The sequence below is a fragment of the Hylobates moloch genome, unplaced genomic scaffold, assembly GCF_009828535.3.
Source record: "Hylobates moloch isolate HMO894 unplaced genomic scaffold, HMol_V3 SCAFFOLD_9, whole genome shotgun sequence".
NCBI classification, from domain to species: domain Eukaryota; kingdom Metazoa; phylum Chordata; class Mammalia; order Primates; family Hylobatidae; genus Hylobates; species Hylobates moloch.
The window spans coordinates 8200435-8227275 of record NW_026652284.1 but is presented as its reverse complement, the minus strand read 5'-3'; the positions used below and the strand labels follow the sequence as shown (position 1 = coordinate 8227275).

The window sequence follows — 26841 nt, the reverse complement described above, 5'->3', positions numbered from 1 at the left end:
TCCTGGGCTGTGGGCTGAACGGTCTTGCTCTAGGGTATGGGGCAGGACCCTCTCTGGAATGAAGGTCTTTGGACCCACATCAGATTAGAATCCTGGTCGGACAGGTGAAAGAGGGACAGGAGAAGTTCAGAGGAGAGGTTCTGTTTCCTGAGGCCTCAAGTGCCCCTACATTATCATAGGACTGTGGGAGTTAGGAATGGGGAACTGCAGATGCAAACCAGTATGTATCTATCGAACACCACACTGCCTATCTCTGCATGGACAGGTATGGACAAGGAGAGGGTCTGAGACTCAGAAGGTGGGTTTGAGGGAGCCAGAAAATTGAATCCAAACATCCCTTATGGAGAAGCACTTCATCCATTCAACAAAATTGTATTAAGGCCGGGCGCAGTGGCTGATGCCTGTAATCCCAGCCCTTTGGCAGGCTGAGGAGGGTGGATTACTTGAGGTCAGGAGTTTGAAACCAGCCTGGCCAACATGGTGAAACCCCATCTATACTAAAAATGCAAAAATTAGCTGGGTGTGGTGGCGCACCCGTGTAATCCCAGCTACTTAGGAGGCTGAGGTGGGAGAATTGCTTGAACTCAGGAGGCGGAGGCTACAGTGAGCTGAGATGGCACCACTGCACTCCAGCCCGGGCGACAGAGTAAGACCCCGTCTCAAAAAAAAATGTATTAAGCACCGTTCTGCAGTGAGCAGGTCTATGGAAACCTACCCCCAAAGGCCCAGGGAGCTGAGAAGCCAAAGACAGAGGCTGACAAACACAGCGATCAGAAGGAAACATTTAATAGAGACTTACGAACAGAAACCATGTCTCAGGCAGCCTCCAGATGACGTGGTGGATCCCTACAATGTTACACCCCAAGACCCATGGCTTATATACCATAGGGAATTTGCACAAGGGCAGGATTTATGGTAAGTATGTGTTTCAGTAATGTTGAGGCTTTCACTTAAGGGTAAGATTTACAGTAAGTACATGAAAGTAGAAGTCTTTGGCCAGGCAGAGTGGCTCACGCCTGTAATCCCAACACTGTGGGAGGCTGATGTGGGTGGATCACTTTGAGGCCAGAAGTTCAACACCAGCCTGGCCAATATGGTGAAACTCTGTATCTACTAAAAATACAAAAATTACTTGGAGGCTAGATGCGGTGGCTCATGCTTGTAATCCCAGTGCTTTGGGAGGCCCAGGTGGATGAATCATTTGAGGTCAGGAGTTCAAGACCAGCCTGGTCAACATGGTAAAACCCCATCTCTACTAAAAATACAAAAATTAGCTGGTGTGGTGACAAGTGCCTGTAGTCCTAGCTACTTGGGAGGCTGAGGCAGGAGAATTGCTTGAACCTGGGAGGCAGAGGTTGCAGTCAGCCAAGATGGTGTCATTGCACTCCAGCCTGGGTGACAAAGTAAGACTTTGTCTCAAAAAAAAGATAGATGAGGTCTGCAGGATTGATATCGTGAGATACGGGTCATAAAGACCCTGCTGATAAAATAGGATGTGGTCAAGAAGTCAGCCCAGGACAGGTGCGGTGGCTCACGCCTGTAATCCCAGCACTTTGGGAGGCCAAGGCAGGCAGACCGCAAGGTCAGGAGGTCGAGACCAGCCTGATCAACATGATGAAACCCTGCCTCTACTAAAAATACAAAAATTAGCTGGGCATGGTGGCGCGTGCCTGTATCCCAGCTACTCAGGAGGCTGAGGCAGGAGAATTACTTGAACCCCGGAGGTGGAGGTTGCAGTGAGCTGAGACTGCCACTGCACTCCAGCCTGGGTGACAGAGCGAGACTCTGTCTCAAAAAAAAAAAAAAAAAAAAAAAAAAAAAAAAAAAAAAAAAAAAAAAAAAAAAAGAACTCAGCCCAAACCAGCCAAAACCAAGACGGCAATGAAAGTGACCTGAAAGTATCTGAAGCACGGTCTTAGGAGCAGTTTAGGGAGGGTCAGAATCTTGTAGCCTCCAACTGCGTGACTCCTAAACCTTAATTTCTAAACTTGTGGCTAATATGTTAGTCCTATAAAGGCAGTCTAGTCCCCGGCTCTTTCGTTTTGGGAAAGAGCTGTTATCCACTTTGTTTTAAACTATAAACTAAGTTCCTTCCAAAGTCAGTTCAGCCTACGCCCAGGAATGAACAAGAACAGGTTGGAGGTTACAAGCAAGATGGAGTTGGTTAGGTCAGATCTCTTTCATTGTCTGAGCTACGATTTTGCAATGGCAGTTTCAATATTCTCCATAGCATCAGCACCTGCTGCCACTCTAGGCATTTACTGGCTTGTCATCTGCCTCCTGCACCAGAGTGTAAACACCATGAAGGCAAGAACTTTGCCTTGTTCTCTGTTCTATTCTCCATTCCTAAAACAGTGCCTGGCCTGGCATTTAATAGGCCCTCAGTAATGTTTGTTGAAGAATAAATAAATGAACCTTGATCTTCAGAGGAATGACAAGATAAATTTAGAGTGTGTAGCTTGAATCATATTTCAACACAAATCAGAAACCAGAAGTATTGCTACCCCAGTTGACACTGTCGAGGAAAAACTTTTCCTTTATTAGGTTCAGCACTTAGAGTATACAAATTAAATTGACAAACAACAGGTTAGCAAGAAAAAAGATCTTTATTCATGTAGGTATAGAAGTTCACAGAAAAATGTGACCCAACGAGGCAGTTAGAAATTGGGGCTTAATAAGAGAAGGACCCTAAGGAAAAACAAATGACTTTTAGTAAAAATAAATGGGTCCCAAGGAGAACAGATGGAAGATATGATGGTTTTGAAACTGCCTTTGCCCAGATTGTGACAGAGAGAGAAGTCTAGCCTGGCTGACTCCATCTTGCTTCGAGCCTCACAGGCTGGCCGTCTTCACTCATCCCTGGGCACAGGCCAAGCTAACCACGGGAGGAATTCAGTCTATAATTTAACTTTGAAGCAAAGATGATAATAGTCCCTCCCTAAAACTAACCCCTTTCTTGCTCAGGGATAGAAAACCACCTTTGTAAAACTAATGAAAGGCCACAAGATTAGGATTCTGGGAGAGGCCTGAATTCTGTTAAAATGTAGGTGCAGGGCCAGGCACAGTAGCTCACGCCTGTAATCCCAGCACTCTGGGAAGCCGAGGTGGGTGGATCACCTGAGGTAGGGAGTTCCAGACCAGCCTGACCAACATGGAGGAAACCCATCTCTACTAAAAATATAAAATTAGCTGGGCGTGGTGGTGCATGCCTGTAATCCCAGCTACTCAGGAGGCTGAGGCAGGAGAATTGCTTGAACCAGGCAAGTGGAGGTTGTAGTGAGCCGAGATCGCACCATTGCATCCAGCCTGGGGCAACAAGAGTGAAACTCCGTCTCAAAAAAAAAAAAAAAAAAAAAGTAGGTGCAATTTGTTTGTTTGTTTAAGGCAGAGTCTCACTCTGTCACCCAGGCTGGAGTGCAGTGGCACCATCATAGCTTACTGTTGCAGCCTTGGCCTCCCCAGCTCCAATGATCCTCCTCTCTCAGCCTCCAGAGTAGCTGGGACTATGGGTGCATGCCACCATGCCCCACTAATTTTTAAAAATTTCTGTAGAAGGCAGGGCATGGTGGCTCACACCTGTAATCCCAGCACTTTGGGAGGCCGAGGCGGGCAGATCACGAGGTCAGGAGATCGAGACCATCCTGGCTAACACGGTGAAACCCCATCTCTACTGAAAATACAAAAGATTTGTCAGGCTTGGTGACAGGTGCCTGTAATCCCAGCTGCTCGGAAGGCTGAGGCAGGAGAATGGCGTGAACCTGGGAGGTGGAGCTTGTAGTGAGATGAGATCGCACCACTGCACTCCAGCCTGGGTGACAGAGTGAGACTCCATCTCAAAAATAAATAAATAAATAAATAAATAAAATTTTAAAAATTAAAAATAAATAAACACTCCCAAACTCTATGTGAATCTACACACTAGTGTACATCTTTTTCCTGGGAGAAACTCTCAGACTCAAACAAGGTGTGTATCTCTTGGCCAAAGACTCTCTCCTTAGGCCAGGTGCAGTGGCGCACGCCTGTAATCCCAGCACTTTAGGAGGCCGAGGTGGGCAGATCACTTGGGGTCAGAAGTTTGAGACCAGCCTGGCCAACATGGTGAAACCCCATCTCTACTAAAAATACAAAAATTAGCCGGGCGTAGTGGCGGGCACCTATAATCTCAGCTACTCAGGAGGCTGAGGCAGGAGACTCACTTGAACCTGGGAGGCAGAGGCTGCAGTGAGCCGAGATCGCACCACTGCATTCCAGCCTGGGCGACAGAGCGAGACTCAGTTTCAAAAAAAAAAGAAAAAAGAAAAAAAAGAAAGAAAGAAAGTACTCACAGGGTGGGAGCAGGCTGAGCATAAGGGCTCAAGAGCTCTGTTACAGAATTTTCTGGGGTTTAAATATCCTCTAGAGGTTTCCATTTGTTACTTGGTATACACCCTAGGTAAATGAAGAGGATGAAATAACGTTACAAAATCATGTACTCGGCATATGCCCTATGTAAATAGAGAAGATATTTCCTGTCATAGCTGAAGTGTTCCCATTTGATTTTTTTTTTTTTTTTTTTTGAGAGAGAGCGAGACTCCGTTTCAAAAAAAAAAGAAAAGAAAAGAAAAGAAAAACAAGCAGCACTGGCAAGACATAAGTCCCTGCTTAGGGAGCTGGGATCTGAGGACCTGGCAGGATGGGGAAGAGCCTCTGTCCAGAGCGAGCCCAAGGACACTCTGAGGACAGGACCGAAAGAGGAGCCTTGGCACTCGCCCGGAATGGTGCCTCTCTTGCCAGGAGTCCGTGCATAGGCTCTGGGGTATGAGGTCTGGGACTGTGTCCAAACAGGTCAGACTAATTGGGAAGTAACAGAAGCGTCTTTGTCTTTGCTGAACTTAATTTCTGTGGTTAACAGAATAAGAGGCAGGAGCCTGGGATGTTGATTCTTAGCCTTGTTTCTTGTCGTTGTTATTTTTTTAATCTTGAGGTTTCACAAATAATCTCAGAGACATTCTAAAGATCTTAAAAGAATGGAAAGTAAGTTAATTTTAGTTTGCCTTAAATATATATTATAAATATATGCATATATATATGTATAGTGTGTGTGTGTGTGTGTGTGTGTGTGTGTGTGTGCACGCGCGCGCGTGCGCGCGTTTACGGTAAAGCCCCAAACTGCAGCCTTCAGATGCTGGAATTCTCCAGATCCTCTTACAGAGGGCCCCCAGCCTCTCCTGAACAGCCCCTCCTGAACCAAGATGACATGGGAACACCATGTCATCTTGGAAATGGCTTCTTCTCTGAAACTGAGATGCCCTTGGCCTCCCTGGGAATGCTCTCTGTAGTTGTCCTCATCTCTGGAGCCACAGAGACTAGGTCTGTTCCCTTTATTGCATAATAGTCCTTCAGTAAGTGGAGTTCAGATCTCAAGTCTGCTCTTTTCCTAGGGGGACTTCGGGAGGTGTGTTCCTGTGTCCCTCACATCCTGCCTTCCTAAGAGCGGCCCTATGTGTGCTTGTTACTCAGAACCAAGGACCCTTCCCCAGAGTACGAACTTCACACTGGACGTGATTCTCTTTCTTATTTTATTTTTTTTTTTTGAGGCAGCCTCTCGTTCTGTTGCCCAGACTAGAGTGCAATGGCGCAATCACCACTCACTGCAGCCTCAACCTCCTGGGCTCAAGCATTTGTCCTGCCTCAGGCTCCTGAGTAGCTAGGACTATAGGTGCATGCTACCATGCCCGGCTAACATTTTAAACTTTTGTAGACCCAAGATGGGGACTCACTATGTTGCCTAGGCTGGTCTCAAACTCTTGGACTCAAAGGATCCTCCCTCAGCTTCCCAAAGTGCTGGGATTACATGTGTGAGCAACCACACTCTGAGTGATCCTTTTATTTATTTGTTTTGTTTTACCTTTTTATTATTTATTTATTTTTTGAGACAGTCTCGCTCTGTCACCCAGGCTGGAGTGCAGTGGTGCGATCTCGGCTCACCACAAGCTCCGCCTCCTGAGTTCACGCCATTCTTCTGCCTCAGCCTCCCGAGTAGCTGGGACTACAGGCACTCGCCACCACACCCGGCTAATTGTTTGTGTTTTTAGTAGAGATGGGGTTTCACCATGTTAGCCAGGATGGTCTCGATCTCCTGACCTCGTGATCCACCCGCCTCGGCCTCCCAAAGTGCTGGGATTACAGGCATGAGCCACCATGCCCGGCCTATTTTTTATTTTTTGAGATGGAGTTTCACTCGTTGCCCAGCCTGGAGTGCAATGGCGCGATCTCGGCTCACTGCAACCTCCGCCTCCCAGGTTCAAGCAATTCTCCTGCCTCAGCCTCCCAAGTAGCTGGGATTACAGGTGCCCACCACCACGCCTGGCTAATTTTTATTTTTAGTAGAGACGGGGTTTCACCATATTGGTCAAGCTGGTCTTGAACTCCTGACCTCGTGATCCACCTGCCTCAGCCTCCCAAAGTGCTGGGATTACAGGCATGAGCCACCGCGCTCAGCCTCGTTTTGTCTTCTAAGAGACAGGGTCTCGCTCTGTCACCCAAGCCGTAGTGCCCAGGCTGTTCTGCTGTTCTGGAACTCCTGGGCTCAAGCAATCCTCCTGCCTCAGCCTCCCTAAATGCTGGGATTACTGATGTGAGCCACCGAGCCTGGACTCTAGGGTGGGTTCCATTTCTTTCTTTTTTTTTTTTTTTTGGAGACGGTGTCTCGCTCTGTCGTCCAGGCTGGAGTGCAGTGGCGCAATTTCGGCTCACTGCAAGCTCCGCCTCCCGGGTTCAAGTGATTCTCCTGCCTCAGCCTCCTGAGTAGCTGGGACTACAGGTGCCTGCCACCACGCCCAGTTGATTTTTATATTTTTAGTAGAGACGGGGTTTCACCATGTTGGTCAGGCTGGTCTTGAACTCCTGACCTCGTGATCCGCCCACCTCGGCCTCCCAAAGTGCTGGGATTACAGGCGTGAGCCACCGCGCCCGGCCTGGTGTTCCATTTCTTAAGCGGGATGTGGGTACACAGAGATTTATACACGCTTTATGCAGTCTCTGGTGTACGTGAAATACTGAGTGATGAACAAATACCAAAACCTCATGATCTATTATGAGGAGGGACCATCCACCTACATCCCCTTCTGCGCTCATCTGGTATCTTACCTCCCCAGAGCTCCTTATCCAACCCTGAAGTTCCCTATCTGGCTGGAGACCCTCTTTCACAAAGATCACTTTCTCAAGCTGACCAGTGGTTTTTACACACGTATCACAGGGAGAATCAGTAATCCAAGCGAGTTATAGGTCGTAGCACATTCACTTTCCCTTGATCCTGGCCACCTGCAGACACCATGCGTGTGTCACCTACAGTGCTTCAAGGTGTGGTATTCTGATAGCTTTGGACAGTTATTCCCCACCTGCCCACCACCAATAAAACTGCTCAACAAGCTTACAGCAAGTGAGAAATAATAACTAAATGCAATGCCTTATGCTGACTACAAGCAAATGTGAACCCCACAGCCTGCTAACAAAGCCTAAGGAGCTATGGAAACAGGGAGGGCATTTGGCAGCCTGTGAATTTTGGAAAAGATTTCAGGACATCTCTAGTAATCATTAACATTTTAGCTACAATGTGAGGTCGAAGTGCTGGCTCAGAATGTGGTGCTGCAGCCTCCAAGAATCTTGCAACAGCAGCAGTCTGGGATCATGTTCTGCCTCTGATTTCCGGCTAGATTTACTGGTTCTGGCCACAGCAGAGTATCTTTATCTCTCTAACCATTTTAATGTAAAATAAGATTGTTTGGGGCCCTTTCAGGGCCACGCCTTAGAATTGCTCTGAAAGTGAGTACCAAGTGCCTGATTTCTCAGAGTCCTTACCAGTAGGAGATGTTGTTGGCTGTTGGTTTAGCTGCTGAGTCATGGGGCTGGGGATAGTGGTTTTCAGTAGCCAAAAACGTTAGTGTATTGCTGGTGAAATCACAAACTCTGCTTGCAAAATTTTACATTTTTTTTTTTTTTTTTTGCTGAATTTAATCCTAAAGTTCTTGCTTCTTACCCACTGGAAAGCAAATACTATGGTCTCAATAGGCCTTCATTTTTAACCAACGCCATGGAAACCTGTCAGTAGCTAAGAGGATAAAAATGCTAGGGGTTAAGGAAGAAAAGCAGTTTTTGCAGCTGACCAGAAGAAATAATTAAATTCAAGTACATATTTGAACACCTCTTTACAAGGAAATGAGGAAAATCAGATGTTTTAGTTCTCTTACAGACCAGCAGTAATGTTGAAAAATATAAAAGTAGCCGTAACAGAAAACGAAGTGCTCATTTCAGCCCTCCCTTGGAGTGAGGGGATATATTGCGGAGCTGAGTTTTAATGGCTATCAGTTTTTGATCAGAAAGGTGAAATCACTACCAACTCCTTCCATATTCCATGGAATATGACCCGTCTTGAACTTTGAGAAATTCCCCGGGTCTGTGTGAAATTCCAGTTCCAAATAATTCACATGAATGGTTCACAAGAATCCAGGTAGGTTTGATCTAGTTCCCTAGATGAGAATGAGAGGGATGTGAAATTTCAGATGCAACATGACATGGGCTAGAGATGGCCTGATTCTCACCGCAGCAAGGAGAAAGGGACAGGGTCACCTTGGCGGGTGCCAGGCGGAGCCCGGCCGGACGGGCGCGGCTGGAGGGCAGCGCGCAGGCGCAGGCGGCGCACGTGGCCCCGGACACGCAGCGCTGCGGCGGGGCCAGCGCCCCAACCCCGCAGTGGGGCCGAGGCGCTCAGCCTCTCAACGACTCGATGCTAACGGGGTCTCTCGGATCGCGGCGCGGGGCAGGAGGGCCGCGGCAGGCGCGGGCCGCCAAGGTCGTCAGCAAGGTCGAGGGCCGGACGTGCGGCCCCAGAGCGACGCTGAGTGCGTGCGGGACTCGGAGTACGTGACGGACCCCCAAGCTCTCATGCCCGCCACGCCGCCCCGGGCCATCCCCCCGGAGCCCCGGCTCCGCACACCCCAGTTCGGCTCACCGGTCCTATCTGGGGCCACAGTTTCGCCCGCACCACTACAGGGCCACTGGGGAGTCGGGGCCCCCCAGAGCTGCCCGCCTCACATCCGCGGGTCGTCACCCCCCCTCTCCACGCTGCTGCAGCCGCCGCAGTCCCGCCCCTTTCCGGGAGGTGAGGGAATGAGTGACGGCTCTCCCGACCAATGGCGAGGCGGCACTGAGGGGGCGTGCCCCTGAGGCGGGAAGTGGGTGGGGCTCGCCTTAGCTAGGCAGGAAGTCGGCGCGGGCGGTGCAGACAGTATCAGTGGGGACCCGGAGCACGCAGACCTCGCCTGCTTTACGTTCACCTCGGTGTCTGCAGCACCCTCCGCTTCCTCTCCTAGGCGACGACACCCAGCGACTAGGTAATGATTGGGGAAGGGCTGAGCAACAGGCAGGCGGCGCAGGGCTTTTCTGGGCTTGCGGGGCTCTTTTCCCTCCGAGGGAGGCGGCGCGCCCGCAGGCCCAGCGTGGCGGGGTCGGGGGCGCGTGCGAGCCGCCTCCCTGGGTGGGAACTGGCGCCCCCGCTCACCCCGAGGCCCGGGGCGAGGGCGCAATGCCAGGCGCACGTGCTGGGCCCCCGATTTCTTTGGAGGGGAAAGTGCAGATCAACACGTGATTACCGACTGCGGGGCCGAGTCACTGAGGGGAAGGTCTGAAGCTGCACACGCGAGCTGCTTAGCACAGCGGGAGTTGGGAGTGGAAGTTGCTTTAACATCGTAGCCAAGTGTAAGGTTTTTGGGATAGACGCAGACCTAGCGGCGGTGGCCACTCAGGCCAGGCCCTTCCTAAAATGGAGGAGGGCGGCGAGAGTGGAGATGCCCACGAGGCTGCGGCCCCCTCCCCCACCGGCAGCCCCCGCCTCTCGCCCGCGCTCGCGGCCCGCGCTTCTGCCCAGTAAGCGGTGACTCATTTAACTCCGAGAAGGCACCTCTTCTTGAGGAACCTGCAGCAGAGCCGTTAGATCATTGGCAAGCCCTCCAGGCGACCTCGCCCAAGTTGGGCAAGAGCGGCTCCCCGGCTGGCCACCAAAAGTCGGGCCCTGATCTGATTTAAGGAGGATTTTTTTTTTTTTGAGTTTTGCTCTTGTTGCCCAGGCTGGAGTGCAATTGCGCGATCTTGGCTCACCGCAACCTCCGCCTCCTGGGTTCAAGCGATTCTCCTACCTCAGCCTCCCGAGTAGCTGGGATTACAGGCATACGCCACCACGCCCGGCTAATTTTGTATTTTTTTTTTTTTTTTAAGTAGAGGTGGTGTTTCACCATGTTGGCCAGGCTGGTCGTGAACTCCCGACTTCAGGAGATCCGCCCGCCTCGGCCTCCCAAAGTGCTGGAATTACAGGCGTGAGCAACCGCGCTAGGCCAAGAAGGATGTATTTTAAGAAAGCTTCCTGTTCAATGTTCCCCTGCTCTGTGCGCTTCTCTGGGCCGTATGGTCCATTGCTTCACTTGCCTTTCAGGCCCACCCGGGCCCTGACTGCTCCATTCATTTACTGTGTCCCTAATTCGGGGTTCCATCCAGGCGGCTAAAAAAGCTGTGAATGGTCCGGGCGCGGTGGCTCACGCCTGTAATCCCAGCACTTTGGGAGGCCGAGGTGGGCCTCCTCAGGATCACCTGAGGTCGGGAGTTACAGACCAGCCTGGCCAACGTGGTGAAACCCCGTCTCTACTGAAAATCGACCGGGCACGGTGGCTCACGCCTGTAATCCTAGCACTTTGGGAGGCCGAGGCAGGCGGATCACGAGGTCAGGAGATGGAGACCATCCTACTCTGCTAAACCCCATCTCAACTAAAAATACAAAAAAATTAGCCTGGTGTAGTTGTGGGCGCCTGTAGTCCCAGCTACTCTGGAGGCGGAGCTTGCAGTGAGTCGAGATCGTGCCACTGCACTCTAGCCTGGGCGAAAGAGGGAGACTCCGTCTCAAAAAAAAAAAAAAAAAATTAGCCGGGCGTGGTGACAGGTGCCTGTAGTCCCAGCCACTCGGGAGGCTGAGACAGGAGAGTCGCTTGAACCTAGGAGGCTGAGGTTGCAGTGAGCCAAGATGGCGCCATTGCACTCCAGTCTGGGCGACAACAGCGAAACTCCGTCTCAAAAAATTAAAAAAAATCACACTTTATTTTCACATCCTAAGACTTTTGTCTTTTGTCTTTTTTTTTTTTTTTTTTTTGAGACGGAGTCTCGCTCTGTCTCCCAGGCTGGAGTGCAGTGGCGCAATCTCTGCTCACTGCAAGCTCCGCCTCCCGGGTTCACGCCATTCTTCTGCCTCAGCCTCCCAAGTAGCTGGGACTACAGGCGCCCGCCACCACGCCCGGCTAATTTTTTTTGTATTTTTAGTAGAGACAGGGTTTCACTGTGTTGGCCAGGCTGGTCTCGATCTCTGACCTCGTGATCCACCCGCCTCGGCCTCCCAAAGTGCTGGGATAACTTTTTGCAGTGATGGAAATGTTACTCGGGTATATAATTTGCCAAAACGCAAAATTAAATCTAAAAATATGTTTAAACAAATTTGCCTTTTTGGAACCTAGAAGATAAAAACTAAGTACCCTTTTTTTGGCTAATGAATAAAACTCCATTGTTACATAGACAACAGAGCCACAGAAATGACTTCAGTAAATAATTTTGAAAGTTAAAAACCTGCCACTTGCCACCTCAGGACATTCCAGAGAAGATGTTGGAGGGGAACCCAGGTAGATAATGGCTTTAAACACCAAGTTCCTCTCACCCACCTCAGTTCTATAAGTCGTTCAGTTCGTTTCTTTGGAGAGCGCCAAGGAAAAAAGTAAGAAGGGATTTTTCTTTGAGGAATTGCTATTTGTTTTTCATTGCTTTAAATTCTTTTTTTTTTTTTTTTAAGGTGTTGTTAAAGGAAGCCCCTTCCCTTGAAGTATCCTGGTGTTCAAAGAATCTTTCCTCTATTTACAAATTATGAAACCCCCTTGGGAAGAAATAATTACATGTCATTATTGACTGGTCCTGGTGGCTCACCCCTGTAATCATCCTAGCATGCTTTGGGAGGCCAAGGCAGGGGAGGATCGCTTGAGCCCAGGAGTTTGAGAGCAGCCTGGGCAACATAGTGAGACTGCCATCTCTTAAAAAAGTAATTAAAATAAAATAAAGATGTTATCATTAGTGACATAACAATACCGAAGACCCAAGTACTCTGAAATTGGTAAGTCCCAGGAAGTGGCAGTAGCCAAGATCACAGTCCAAGGACTTCGTTGTTCCTGACTTCCAAACTCAGAATTTCTGGTCAAATACTTACTAAGTGAATATTCTGCTGCTACTTCAAATTTAATCTGAAGAATTATGTCCAAACTTAATTCACTATTTTGTTTTAATTCTGCTACAAGCTACATTTTCCCCTGGTCCCCCCACCCTCTTTTTGGCCTCACTCTAGGTGGTTTTGCTTGTGACCTTCATGTGTCTTCTTGGTTCCTTTCCATTCCCATGCCAGCCCTCATTGTTCACTCATGACAATAGCCAGTTTCAGACAGCTCCTGGGCTGCTCTGTGTCCAGCAACACGTTCATCTTTCTATTTGGATTTGATTCTGCCTAGGCACACACATCTGTGGGCTTTTTCTCTCTCGCTTTTTCTTTTTTTTCTTTTTGCTTACAGAATAAGACCTCGATTGCTGGGGTTTAACCCATTTATGCCAGAGGTTGCAGATCTTTTTTTGTGAAAAATCAGACCTTGGCAATGACTTGAGCAGTGGTTAAAAATGACTCCCACACCCTTAGCGTTCCAATAATGGAACACTAAGCGTAATCAGGTTAAGGCCTTCCGGAGCTAGGCCCTAACTACTTAATTAGGAGAATTCCCACTGCTTTCCAGCAGGCTTTTCCCCCCACCCTAGCCAGCTTTCCTACATCCAGTATTTAGTCCAGTGCTGATTCTTTCTAATCCACGAACCTTGGAAGTGATTCCTTGAATGAGTGAGCAAATGCAGCATTATGGCTTATGGAAAACATGAACTCTGTGTTTCTCCTACAGAAATTCACCATGTCTATTCTCAAGATCCATGCCAGGGAGATCTTTGACTCTCGTGGGAATCCCACTGTTGAGGTTGATCTCTTCACCTCAAAAGGTATGTGCCACCTCCTTGGTTTCCACGGTTCCTTCCACCATGCTTCATTTTAAAATTTTTCTACAAATACTGGAGCCTTAGGCAAAAAAAAAAAAATCTGTTAAAGCTTTTCTTTCTGTCTGCACATGCTAGTAGGTTGTGCTTCCTGACTGCGAGGGTTGGGGGATTTTTAGGCATGGAGCCAGTGTCTTGCTGCTTCTCGGCTTCTTTTTTTTTCTTTTTTTTTTTTTCTTTGAGATGGAGTCTTGCTCTGTCACCCAGGCTGGAGTGCAGTGGCATGATTTCGGCTCACTGCAACCTCCGCCTCCCGGGTTCAAGCAATTCTCCTGTCTTAGCCTCCCAAGTGCCTGGGACTACAGGCGTGCACCATCACACCTGGCTAATTTTTGCATTTTTGGTACAGATGGGGTTTCACCATATTGGTCAGGCTGGTCTCGAACTCCTGACCTCAGGTGTTCTGCCTGCCTCGGCCTCCCAAAGTGCTGGGATTATAGGCGTGAGCCACCCTGCCTGACCCTGCCAGCTCCTTGGCTTAAAACCACATAAGTTGGCACCTAAGTCAGTGAGGTAAGGAAGTAAGGTGATACTGTGAGACCTTGTCCCTAAAAGGGCCCATCACTAGTTGTTAGCTGACAGCTTGCTGTGACCAAATGTGGAGATACAGCGTGATAGAATGGTATCTCTTGATAAGGGGAGGGACAGCAGGTGTGAATGTAGCACCTTTATCTCTGTCTAGAAATCAGTCTTCAGCCAGGATCAAGGACAGTTTTTACCTGTGGGCTTTGGAATAGTCCGGAGGCTCTCATTTTTACCTGGCTGTCAATCCCCATATGAGGAATTTTCTTATGAAAAAATTAGAGAATGGTGAAACTCCTTCCTTTAAGAAGAAAATCCAGTGCCTCTGTAGCTCTGTGTTACCTCCAGCACATGGCGCGATGGACAGAGTGGGTGAGATTGGCAAAGGAGCTTCAGGCAGAATCACTCAGGGGTGCTAAACTCGCAGAGAACTGCCAGTCAGAGCTGAGTCACCATCTGTGAGTCACAGGCCTGGCAGTGGAACCCCAGCCCTTCCCTTCCCCTTGCACCTCCCCTCCCCCTCGGCAAGAAGGGATCCTTGAGGCCCGACTTCATTGGGCAAAAGAATGCCTGAGTTCCGCCTTTGGCTGCTGGCTGTGTGGGCTCTCAAGCACAGTGGGGTTTCTCACTGGCTTTATGGGGAACCCTGAGGGTTCTCACAGGATGCCGAGAATTCCCTTCATCCAGTAAGAGTGGTTTGCTTAGTCAACGGATGGAACTTTCTGCTTGGAAATTAATGAACTTTAAGCAACAAAAGACCCCAGACGCTAGAAGATTGTTGGGAGGCGGACATTTTGAAATTGAAATGAATGAAACTTTCTCTTGTGTAACTTAATCCTTTTCAAAAAACATGAAATGATGGACTTGCTCAGAACCTTTCATCTCTCTGCCTGTCTCATCAACTTTTTTAGAGCGGTTGTAGGCTCACAGTGGAAGCAGGCGGAAGGTGCAGAGGTCCATAAACCCACGTGTACCCACTGCCTCTGCACATGCGCAGCCCCCCCGTTGTCAGCATCCCCACTAGAGTGGTGAACATGCGTGAACACATTATTATCACCAAAAGTCCGTAGACTCCAAGCCTCTTGTTTTCGTCTTGTCTTTGCCTGATCCAGTGCAGGGTGGATATGTAGGGAGCCAGGGCAGGTTTCAAGAAGAAAGTATGACCTGTTGATAGCACACACTGCAGTGCAGCAAGGAATGCTGGTGGGTCCTCTGCTAGAAATATCTGGTTGGTTTCTCTGCAACATCTTCCTTGACACCATCTGTTCTTTTACCTCCACCAAAGATTGCCCTTGTTACAGGTATAGGTTTCACCAGATGGCTGGTTTCAGTATCTGCAAGATTACTTGGTTCAGTTCTTACATTTATTAAACTGTGCATTTTATTATCTTTATTTCTTCCCCCCACATCCATCCTGTTTGCCAGTTTCCAGTTGGGCGTAGAACCCCCAGAATAGCATTTAGCATTGTCCAAACTGAAACAAATGAGCTAGATACTCCTCCTGAGCTAGTTAAATTACCCTAATTTTATGCTTAACATCAATATAGTATCTGCCTGGGCATGGTGCCTCATGCCTGTAATCTCACCATTTTGGGAGGCCGAGGTGGGCGGATCACCTGAGGTCAGGAGTTCAAGACCAGCCTGGCCAACATGGTGAAACCCCGTCTCTACTAAAAATACAAAAATTAGCCGGGCGTGGTGGCACGCTGCTGTAATCCTAGCTGCTGGGGAGCCTGATGCAGGAGAATTGCTTGAACCCAGGAGGTGGAGATTGCAGTGAGCCGAGATCGCGCCATGCACTCTAGCCTGGGGGATATAGCGAGACTGTCTCAAAAAAAGAAAAAAAAAGTACCAGAACATCTTCAATGCCCTGTATGGCTCGCGTTGGATTTCTCTTGGGCAGTGCTGCTGGAATAATCCACAGGGCACCAACGCAAGCTTGTGAGGGACACACATTCGCCTGGGTCAGAATCTACATTTTAACAAGACCCCCAGGTGGCATGTAGGCTGTGCTGTAAAACACTTTCTTTCTGCTAGGGGCATTAGTCATCTTTGCAGTACAGGCATGTGAAACGCATGAAGAACAGGCCAGAGCGTTTAATTCACACAGTTGGTAGGAGGAAGAAACAGCTCCCTAATGATAAATGCATCTGTGGGCGAGAGGGGACTTGGGATTGTGCTGGAACTGGATTTCTGAATTGCTACTATATCTTTTTTCCTCTCATCCAGGTCTCTTCAGAGCTGCTGTGCCCAGTGGTGCTTCAACTGGTATCTATGAGGCGCTAGAGCTCCGGGACAATGATAAGACTCGCTATATGGGGAAGGGTAAGCCTTAGAACCCACAGCCCATTGCCTCCCTGCCTCCAGCCCCGTTCCTGGCCTTGCCCAGTCCTGTCCTCTCTGGATGGCACTTGCATTGGCAGGTTGATGGCAGGTAAACCTGCTGTAACCCACGATGTTGGTGGAAGCAGTGCACCACCACGTGGACAGGAAAGTTGGCGTGTGGATTCCGGGGTTCCTGAGCCTGCATGCTCTGGGTCGAGAGTTCCAATGCTTGTTTCTATTGCAATTTGTCCCCAATCTGCGAAATACTCCTTCACGGTTAGGACAGGAACCCAAGGATGAGAACAGGGCCTGTTAACTAAAGAAAGGTTTCCCCATCTCCCAGGAGGGTTCTGTGGGCCCTCCAGTTCATCAGCCTCTTCAAGGGCTAGAAGGGATCCAGGGAAGGTCTAACCAATGACCTACCCTGAATAGTGAGCTACAGATGTGTCATTTAGTCTGATTTTCCTGTTGACTGACTCACAGGAGCCCTGCTCTGTGGCAGAGCCAGCCTCTGGCTGTATTCAAATTGACTTAGTGTGTGTGCAACACTGACCTTTCTAGAGATAGAACATGTGGCCACATTACAGAAAAGCACATAGGGCTAGATCACACATTCTCAGTGGGGGACCCAGAAAACTCCAAAAAGCCTGCAGGGGAGGGGACAACGATGAAATCAGGTTGTGAAACACTGGGCTGGTGTCGCAGTGGTGGTGCTGGGTGTTCAGTCCCGCTTTAATGCTGTAAGAAGCACTCTCCACACACGAACATGTTACCATTTGACCGTTGTTTAATGGCGTACGTGGGGACTTACCTGGAGCAGGATGATGCTGTGCCTTGATGGTAATGAGTGCTCAGTAAGTAAGCATTTGTGGAAGATTGAACGCATGGCCCCTGAAATGCTCTCCTCTGCTTTCCTGTCCCCTCACTGTCTCTCACTCGCAGTCCTTCATCACCGGTTCTCTTCTGAGTCTCTCATTTTTCCTTCTTCATTCTCTGCTGGGCAGGCGTCTCCAGACCCATTAAGTATATTAATGAGTTCCTGGCACCAGCCCTGTGCACTCAGGTAACTGATTGAACAGCCTTTAGTCTGCAGTTGGTGTTTCCAGTGCATGGTCTTGCAAACTAACCTCCAGTCAGATCACTCTGAGCCAGCTGCTGTTTGTGTGGCTCTAACCCTCTGGGGTCCTAGGAGCACTCAGACTGGGCCGGAAAAGTCCTCCGATTCTGGGGGGAAAGGGGAGAGGGGGAAGAGGTCCCACAGAAGGTCCCTTGGTGGGCTTCCGCGTCGGCCTCAACAGTGGTTCTCTCTAACAATGCTGCTCGAGCCTGCTTTTAAAGTTAATGTCAGTAATTTGATTTGATTGTTCCTTCTAGGTGTCTCAAAGGCTGTTGAGCACATCAATAAAACTATTGCGCCTGCCCTGGTTAGCAAGGTAGGACCTGCCTCCTGATAACTAATGTGTCTAAAGCCACCAGAGCGTCTCCCAGGCCCAGGGGCTGTCCTGTTTATGGAAGAGCTTATTCTGAGAGCTACAGAAGCTGATTGGATTCCCTGTCATGCATGAGAACAATCCGTGCATGACATAATTTATTTTAACCTGCCCGCTGCCTCACCCCACTTTTGGGAGCAGATGGAATTGCATCAGAAGAATGAGACACTTAGAGCCCTGAGGTTTTTTCCCCCCTGCAACTCTCTGGACCTTTGGGGAAGTTAAGATCCAGATTCTAAGAGTGGCTCTCAGGGGTGTTCGTGGTAGTGTCCATGGTGACTAATTTCTCATGAACTTTGGAATTATTTACTATAATTCTACTGACTTTAACAGTGGAGTTCCTGTTAAGTAAAATCTGGAAATCTCAGTACATCAAACATAAAAGTAGAGCTGCTGGAGGTGAAGTAGGGCTGGGGACCCAGCAACCCACCCGACTCAGCAGGTTTTATCTCATTTACCTTCCCTTCGGCCCGTCCCTCCGTAATTCCTGTGGCACTCATCAGATGGGACTGGTTTGAAAACCCCTGTCTAAAAACACTCTGGGCTAGGTGCAGTGGCTCACGCCTGTAATCCCAGCACTTTGGGAAGCTGAGGTGTGTGGATCACTTGAGGTCAGGAGTTGGAGACCAGTCTAGCCAACATGGTGAAACCCTATCTCTACTAAAAGTACAAAAATTAGCCAGGCGTGGTGGTGCACACCTGCAGTCCCAGCTACTTGGGAGTCTGAGACGTGACAATCGCTTGAAGCTGGGAGGCAGAGGTTGCAGTGAGCAGAGATTGTGCCACTGCACTCCAGCCTGGGCAACAGAGTGAGACTCTGTCTCAAAAAAATAAAAATAACAAAGCTCTCTAGGCCCAGTCCAAGCCCAGCCACAGCCTCCGTCTATTCTTGAATCCAGTCCCTCTCCTCCGAGCATTCATTCTGTACACGAGGGAAAAGGAGGAGTTCCTTTGTTGTCTCTGTCCCTGACTTGTTGGTTTAGGCCTGGCTTTTGTGGCACTCTCATTACTCCCTGCCCGACCAGTCCCCAGACAAAATTTCTTGTTGCTGTTCTGTCTGCACCATCCTCTGCCAGTCTCCTGGACACCTCCACACCTTCCTTGTTCTCTGTCCCTTCATACCCCTACATAGTGTGACTCACACGTTGAGCAGGATCCCCTGACATTTTTTTTTAACACTCTAGAGAAACATACCAAACTGTTAGTGAGAACTGACCTCTGAAGCTGTGTGCTTGGGTAATTGCCTGCCTGTTCCAGTGATGCCTTGACAAAGCTGCAAAAGACACCAAATTGCTAATACCGCATGATGGGATCAGAGTTGATTTTCTTTGCATTTTTTTATATCAAGAACATCATAGATAAAAAATAATGCCTTGTTATTAATACATTAGTTTAAAATGGAATGCTGATTTTTGGCTGGGTGCAGTGGCTAACACCTGTAATTCCAACACTTTAGGAGGCTGAGGTGGGCAGATCCCTTGAGGCCAGGAGTTTGAGACCAGCCTGGGCAACATGGCGAAGCCCACCCTACAAAAAAAAAATACAAAAATTAGCCAGGCATGATGGTGCATGCCTATAGTCCCAGCTGAGGTTGGAGGATCATGTTGAGCCCACGAGGTGGAGGTTGCACTGAGCTGAGATCTTGACAGTGCATTCCTGCCTGGGCAACAGAATGAGACTCTGTCTTAAAAAATAAAAATTAAAAAATTAAAAAGTAATACTGATTTTTATTGGATTACTTTGAGCCCGTTCTCAGTACGTCAGTTTTGTTACTTTGCAGTCTCATCAAAAACTCATTTTGATCCATCATTAGACGCTTTGCTAAATGATTTCGGACTACCTGCAGAAATCATGCCTCCCATCAGAGGATGAAGATTTGCCGTCTTTGAGGTTAGCCAAGAGTGAGCAGCAGAACCTACCTTTCAAGGGCTCAGCCTGCCTGAGTGAACAATGAGCTTTGATTATTTATTGCCTATGAAAGCCATGTTCCTCGGTAGCGGTGGTTTACATGGCACATACCTGACAATTCTCTTGGGTATAAAGTCACTTTGGGCTCCCTGGGTAGACTGTTAACCTTTTGTTACAAAGCATTGTGTCTGAGAGCGTCCATCTCTGTTTCACTGTTGGGTGAATGCCTGATAACCATCAAAGCAAGCAGAAGGCAGTTTTTTGTCTCCCCACTGATTTTTGTCCTCCACTTTTTTTGATTATAAAACAAACATCACAGAATTGATTTTGATTTTACACAGTTCCAAAGTCAGATTCCATGGTAGGGGAGCAAAGGCTATGCAGATAAGAGTGGCACCAACCCCTCATTCTCCCCTCTCCCTCGTAGAAACTGAACGTCACAGAACAAGAGAAGATTGACAAACTGATGATCGAGATGGATGGAACAGAAAATAAATGTGAGTGGCCTGAGGTGGCATCTTTACTGGGGAAGATCATGAAGTCTCCTGAAGACTTTAAAAACTTTCAGGAAGAGGTCCATGATCTTAGTGATGAACTAAATGAGCCTGTGGTCTCTTCCCATTTCTTTGCTTCACTCTTAAGAAATCACACTTTTGGCCTGGCATGGTGGCTCACGCCTGTAATCCCAGCACTTTGGGAGGCCGAGGCGGGCGGATCACGAGGTCAGGAGATTGAGACCATCCTGGCTAACATGGTGAAACCCTGTCTCCACTAAAAAATACAAAAAATTAGGCAGGCCTGGTGGTGGGCGCGTGTAGTCCCAGCTACTAGGGAGGGTGAGGCAGGAGAATGGTGTGAACCCGGGAGGTGGAGCTTGCAGTGAGCCGAGATCCTGCCACTGCACTGCAGCCTGGGCAATAGAGTGAGACTCCTTCTCAAAAAAAAAAAAAAGAAAAAGAAATCATACTTTTGAATATCAGGTGCAAAACCAGGTGACAATAGCTTGTCAGTTTGGTTACTCAGAAGAGCTTTGCTCCTTATAATGAATTCAGTAATTCCTACAGTTGGCCGGAGTTGGGCTCTGTCTTAGAGGCGAAAAGCAGTGGTGAGTCCACGTGGAATGCAATTTGCATTTCTAGTAACAGTGAAATGGAGATGTGATGGGGGAGGAGATGGTGCAGAGTGCAACCCTCAGGGCAGTACAGCAGGAGAAAAGCTGGTGAGTCAGAAATGACTTCATTCCACTCGGTTCTCTTCTGTTCTAGCTAAGTTTGGTGCGAACGCCATTCTGGGGGTGTCCCTTGCCGTCTGCAAAGCTGGCGCCGTTGAGAAGGGCGTCCCCCTGTACCGCCACATCGCTGACTTGGCCGGCAACTCTGAAGTCATCCTGCCAGTCCCGGTGAGTGGTTTATTGGAACTTCCCAAGCAAGGAGTTGGGGGTTTCGGCTTGCTGTTGGGGACCCGAGACTTCTATGCCTTGATCTCTTAACACATGGGACTCTCCCAGCACAGCTCTGCCGCTTGTTAAGTGTGACCTTGAGCAGGTAACTCAACTTGCCTGTGCCCCAGGTCCTTTATCTGCAGTGGAGGCTCGGGGAGGAAATGACAGCAGTACTTGCCTTGCTAGGCTGTGAGCATTAGCTGACATAGTCACATGTGTTTATCCTGGTGATCATGATTTTGCGGTTATCAAAATAGCCCTGGCGTGAACTGGTTGCAGTAGTGCACACCTGTAGTCCCAGCTAATCAAGAGGCTGAGGCAGAAGGATCGCTTGAACCCAAGAGTTTGAGACCAGCCTAGGCAAGACCAGTACAGCGAGACCCTGTCTAAAAACATGAGTCAGAGACCTGGTGAGCATTTCATAGCCACCCTGGCCCCTCTGGTGCTCCTTAAGGAGCAAGTCTTGGGCTCATCTGTGAGCTAGATGGGGATGGTAGGACCAGAGGGGCTTACTGCCCTGTGGGGCTCTCTGGACCCGGTGCCATGCTTCTCTGCTCTGCTCTCCCCAGGCGTTCAATGTCATCAATGGCGGTTCTCACGCTGGCAACAAGCTGGCCATGCAGGAGTTCATGATCCTCCCAGTCGGTGCAGCCAACTTCAGGGAAGCCATGCGCATTGGAGCAGAGGTTTACCACAACCTGAAGAATGTCATCAAGGAGAAATACGGGAAAGATGCCACCAATGTGGGGGATGAAGGCGGGTTTGCTCCCAACATCCTAGAGAATAAAGAAGGTAAAGGCGCTGGGGAACCCCCCCCACCGAGCCCTGCAGCGCCAGCTCCCTCTGTGGGGGGTCGTCCACACCTCCCACTGTGGAAATCTATTCTTTCCACCTGTAGTTTGTACAGATCAAGACCCTTCCAACAGTTTTAAGGAGGAAAGGGGGAGCTTCATTTTATTTTACATATTTTTTTCTCTTTTTTTTTGAGATGGCGTCTCTGTCGCCCAGGCTGGAGTGCAGTGGCGCAATCTCGGCTTACAACAACTTCTGCCTCCTGGGCTCAAGCGATACCTAATAGTTTGGGGAGCCGAGTGTCTGTCCGTCTGTCCTGCTGGCAGGGCAGCTCAGCCATGGACGGCAGACCCTGAGCCTGAGCTCTCAACGGCACACCCTGGCGGGGGGATCCTGCCACCCCGGGCTGCCTCCACTGGGCGCTCTCTTGGATCCCGCTTCTGCTGTGTTTAAGGCCTGTGCCTTGGGACAGCTGATCTCAGCTGCTTACTGTAATTGTATCGTGGCCAGGACAGCTGTTCCTGGGCACTAAATTTGGGAGCATTTGTCAGTGAGAAGGGCTGCTTTCTTGGAAGCTGTGCTCAATTTTCCATTTTGTATGCACCAAGAGCTCTGACCCATGGTTTCTTGCCCCAAAGCAGAAAAAAAGTAACTGATGTCACAACTACTGGTTGGGGCCTGAACACCTCTTGATCTTTGTGTTACAGTACCTGTGTAGCAGCTGTTGAAGGGAAGTTTTCTCTCTACCTACCTGTTTTCGAAACCTGTTGCCACCATCTCTTCCCAGGCCTGGAGCTGCTGAAGACTGCTATTGGGAAAGCTGGCTACACTGATAAGGTGGTCATCGGCATGGACGTAGCGGCCTCCGAGTTCTTCAGGTCTGGGAAGTATGACCTGGACTTCAAGTCTCCCGATGACCCCAGCAGGTACATCTCGCCTGACCAGCTGGCTGACCTGTATAAGTCCTTCATCAAGGACTACCCAGGTGAGTGTTCCCGGAGTGCCATCTCCCTTTCCCTCCACTGACCTGCAGCAGGGCAGCTGGAGCATCTGGCTGGCTGGTGATGGCTGCAAGGAGGGGGATGGGGAGGGTGTGTCTGAACCTCCAGCTCCTGTAGGGGATTTGCCAGGGGGCTTGCCCCCACTTGTACATACACAGGGCTTCACAGAGGTTCTTGTGTAGCTAAGGAGCTCGGGTGCCAGCAGCAACATTGCATTATAAGTTCACAGTACAATTATCTCCTGTCTCTGTCTCAGGAGCAGATGTGGTCTGTGCTCCATTAGACAGGTGAGGGAACCAAGCCTTCAGAATCAGAACAGCCACTTGGTACTGAGATGTATCATACTTCCTGTGAGCTGGGAATAATTCATTTTAGGCTCTGTGTGTACACAGGATAGAGACTGTGACTACCTTTCTGCAGGAGAGGAAACTGATGGCTGGTTGAATACTCTGCCCGAGAGCACACATCAAATGGTGGGGCAAGAATTCAGACCAGGAAATCTGACTCCAGAGTCTGTGTGTTTAACCAGTCCCCTAAATAACTTGGTCAAGGTCGAGCCAAGACCCAGACTCAGGTCGTCTCACTTCTGAGACTGTGGCTCCATTCTGATTTTCAGTGGCACTAAACTCAAACCACCCTAGACAAATAAGTGTCCTCTTCTTACAGGTCTTAAACAAAATTTTTGAGGCTGGGCATATGGTGGCTCACGCCTGGAATCCTAGTGCTTGGAGAGGCTGAAACAGCATCACTTGAGCCCAGGAGTTTGAGATTAGCCTAGGGAACATAGCAAGACTCCATTTCTACAAAAAATAAAATAAAATGAGTAGCTGGGTGGGTTGGCATACCCCTATAGTCCCAGCGACTCAGGAAGCTGAGGTGGGAGGATCATTTGATCCCGGGATTTCACAGCTGCAGTTAGATCAGTTGGAGAGCCATCCCCGTCCTATACTTTTGGGCAGTGTGAGGCCAGGCGAGCAGCAAGTCAAGGGGGAAGCAAGGCTGGGCATTGCAGTGGAACACACTGGGAGAATCACACTGATGAGGCGTGTCCCTCCTTTCCTTAGTGGTGTCTATTGAAGATCCCTTTGACCAGGATGACTGGGGAGCTTGGCAGAAGTTCACAGCCAGTGCAGGAATCCAGGTAGTTGGGGATGATCTCACAGTGACCAACCCAAAGAGGATTGCCAAGGCGGTGAACGAGAAGTCCTGCAACTGCCTCCTGCTCAAAGTCAACCAGATTGGCTCCGTGACCGAGTCTCTTCAGGCGTAAGTGTCTTCCCAGGCGAGCAGCTCTCCCGCAGCTACGGCTTGTGAATCAGAAAAGGGCCCTTTTGTTCTGGTGATGGGGGAATCCTGCTGGCCAGAATATAGGACACCCTAGAATTTTAACAGGTTTTGTGTTTGAACTCAGGAGCCTTTTAAATTAAACAATCGGGGCCTGTATTCCCAACATTTTGGGAGGCCAAGGCAGAAGGATCACTTGAGCTCAGCAGCTTAAGACCAGCCTAGGCAACATAGCAAGTAGTTGTATTCTGTGAAGAGCTCTGTCAGAGAACACTAGTCTTTCTCCCATCAAGGGAGGCTGAACCCAGTGTTTCAACTATGACAAGAGGACTAAGAAGGTCCTGGGGTGGAAGAGTTCAGAGGACGGTGAGTGTTGTCCTCTGTGCTCTTGACAAAGCCCAGGCATGGAGAGCTTTAGCCATTAACAGCCCCTCCACTGCTCTCCTGCTGGCACCGAGGGGTAATGGCCTTGGGGGGTTGTGGCACCAGAAAATGGGGTCATGCCATCTGGGTTGTTCCTTGGCTTCCAGGTGCAAGCTGGCCCAGGCCAATGGTTGGGGCGTCATGGTGTCTCATCGTTCAGGGGAGACTGAAGATACCTTCATCGCCGACCTGGTTGTGGGGCTGTGCACTGGGCAGGTAAGAATGAGCATCTTCTCCTTTCTTCTCTCTGACCTCAACTTCTTAGGAAGACCCAAAACCAGTGAAGCTCCATGTCTGTCCCCATTTTGCTCATGTCCCCTGAGTCGCTGCTCTCATTTCTGAGCCTGAACAGAATGAGGGCTTGAGGGCCCTGCCTGTGTGTTGTGGCCCCCACTTTCCTAGCGTCAGATCCTCTAGAAATTCTCTCTTTGACATCACATCCTCTCCCTGCCAGAAATGCCTGCAAAGCCTGTCCACTATAAGCAAATGGCCATTCTTTTCTCCTAGATCAAGACTGGTGCCCCTTGCCGATCTGAGCGCTTGGCCAAGTACAACCAGCTCCTCAGGTAAGGAGGGCTCCTGAGAACAAGGGGCCTGTGGTTCACCAGGTGGGGGTCTGCACTCAGTGTAGGCACTGCCCTCCCCCAGGAGCTCCTGGCTCTGGGAACGTGTACAGGTGCAGGCGCACAGTGCAGACAGCCAGGCCCTGAGCAGGCTTAGGTCAGGACAGAGTTAGGCCTAGACCCTCCACCCACTGCAATGCCACCAGAGGCAGGAGCCTGTTCCACACAGTGCTGCCCTCTTCTGGTGAGAAAGAATAGGACCCCCTTTGACAGCTGATCCATGACTTTCTTAGAGCTTTCAGAGAGCTCCTTCATATGATCTGTTTCAGCGCATTTAACCCCTGTTTGTGGATGTGGAGCCAGGGCTCGGAGGGAGGAAGAAAAGGCCGAAGGGCACATGGCTGGGTTTCCACTTGTGAGCGCTGTGGGGCTGTTCTGGTCTCCCTTTCCTCTGTGTGTCCGTGGGAAGCCCCTGAACACCAGGAGACTTGTCCCCCCCTCCCCCCGCCAAGTTCTCCCATATTACTCCTTCATTAAAACTGTATCCTGGAAATTATCAAACATACACAAAAAAGCAGGTGAACAGTAGACGCGGGGCTTTTTTGTTGTTTGTTTGAGACAGGGTCTTGCCATGTCACTCAAGCTGGAGTACACTGGGGCAGTCATAGCTCACTGCAGCCTCAAACTCCCATTCTTTTTTTGCTGGGGAGTTTTATTTTTATTTTTTTGAGACGGATCTCACTCTGTCACCCAGGCTGGAGTGCAGTGGCGCGATCTTGGCTCACTGCAACCTCTGCCTCCCAGGTTCAAGCAATTCTGTCTGAGCCCCCCGAGTAGCTGGGATTACAGATACCCACCACCATGCCTGGCTAATTGTTTTTTTTGTTTTGTTTTTGTATTTTTAATAGAGACGGGGTTTCACCATATTGGTCAGGCTGACCTCAGGTGATCCTCCCACCTTGGCCTCCCACTGTGCCTGGCCCCAAAATGTGTTGGCCTTTTTTTTTTTTTTTCATCAAGATCCAAACAGCTCACACATTTTGTCTTCTAATAAGGTCACTCTTTTTCTCCCCATGCCATTTATTTGTTGTCCCTTCAATATTTTTTTAAAAAACAAAAGCATTAGAATTTTTGTCTTCCAAGAAATGGCAATGCTAACATTTTACTTTGCCCCTCTGCAACACTGACGGGGAGAGGAGAGGAGGAGAAGGGGCAGTGGGTGGAGGGCACCTAGCATGGTGAATTGAGATGAGGAGAACTAAATACTTTTCTATATCTGGCTTCTCAGAGAAGCACAAGTTTAGAGGGTTTAAAGAAGGTGGACAAACTGGAGAGTTCTGTGTTCTCAACTTCCCAGGAGTGGGGCTGTGTCTTTGACCCACATCTAGGATGGGAAAACTAAAAACTTGAGGTCTGATTTTTTTTTTTCCTCCCCATCTCTTTATCTTTCTCCTTCCCAAGAATTGAAGAGGAGCTGGGCAGCAAGGCTAAGTTTGCCGGCAGGAACTTCAGAAACCCCCTGGCCAAGTAAGCTGTGGGCGGGCAAGCCCTTCGGTCACCTGTTGGCTAAATAGACCCCTCCCCTTGTGTCAGCTCAGGCAGCTCGAGGCCCCCGACCAACACTTGCAGGGGTCCCTGCTAGTTAGCGCCCCACCGCTGTGGAGTTCGTACCACTTCCTTAGAACTTCTACAGAAGCCAAGCTCCCTGGAGCCCTGTTGGCAGCTCTAGCTTTGCAGTCGTGTAATTGGTCCAAATCATTGTTTTTCTCGCCTCACTTTCCACCAAGTGTCTGGAGTCATGTGAGCCTCGTGTCATCTCCGGGGTGGCCACAGGCAAGATCCCCGGTGGTTTTGTGCTCAAAATAAAAAGCCTCAGTGACCCATGAGAATACTCTGTGTGCCTGTGTATGTTTGGAACAATCTGGGTCTGTCCTTAGTGTTCAGGG

The 26841-nt window shown here is 49.4% G+C and overlaps 1 protein-coding gene and 1 long non-coding RNA gene across 2 annotated transcripts; one reads left to right on the top strand and one right to left on the bottom strand.

The window, feature by feature from the left end:
• Positions 1-8185: 8185 nt before the first annotated feature.
• LOC131384210 (uncharacterized) lies at positions 8186-9132 on the bottom strand. The gene is made up of 2 exons (XR_009214847.1): positions 8990-9132; positions 8186-8507 (listed from the first exon to the last, which is right to left on the bottom strand). It is a non-coding gene; the product is annotated as an uncharacterized LOC131384210 (long non-coding RNA).
• Positions 9133-9228: 96 nt separating this feature from the next.
• Positions 9229-26802, top strand: ENO1 (enolase 1). Its single transcript, XM_032758823.2, has 12 exons — positions 9229-9371; positions 12999-13092; positions 15898-15993; positions 17368-17426; positions 19819-19888; positions 20657-20790; positions 21402-21624; positions 22412-22609; positions 23690-23891; positions 24440-24548; positions 24840-24898; positions 26357-26802. Exons 2-12 carry the CDS (start codon positions 13008-13010, stop codon positions 26424-26426), a joined length of 1305 nt encoding a protein of 434 aa, XP_032614714.1. The 5' UTR covers positions 9229-9371; positions 12999-13007; the 3' UTR covers positions 26427-26802.
• The last annotated feature ends 39 nt before the right edge of the window (positions 26803-26841 follow it).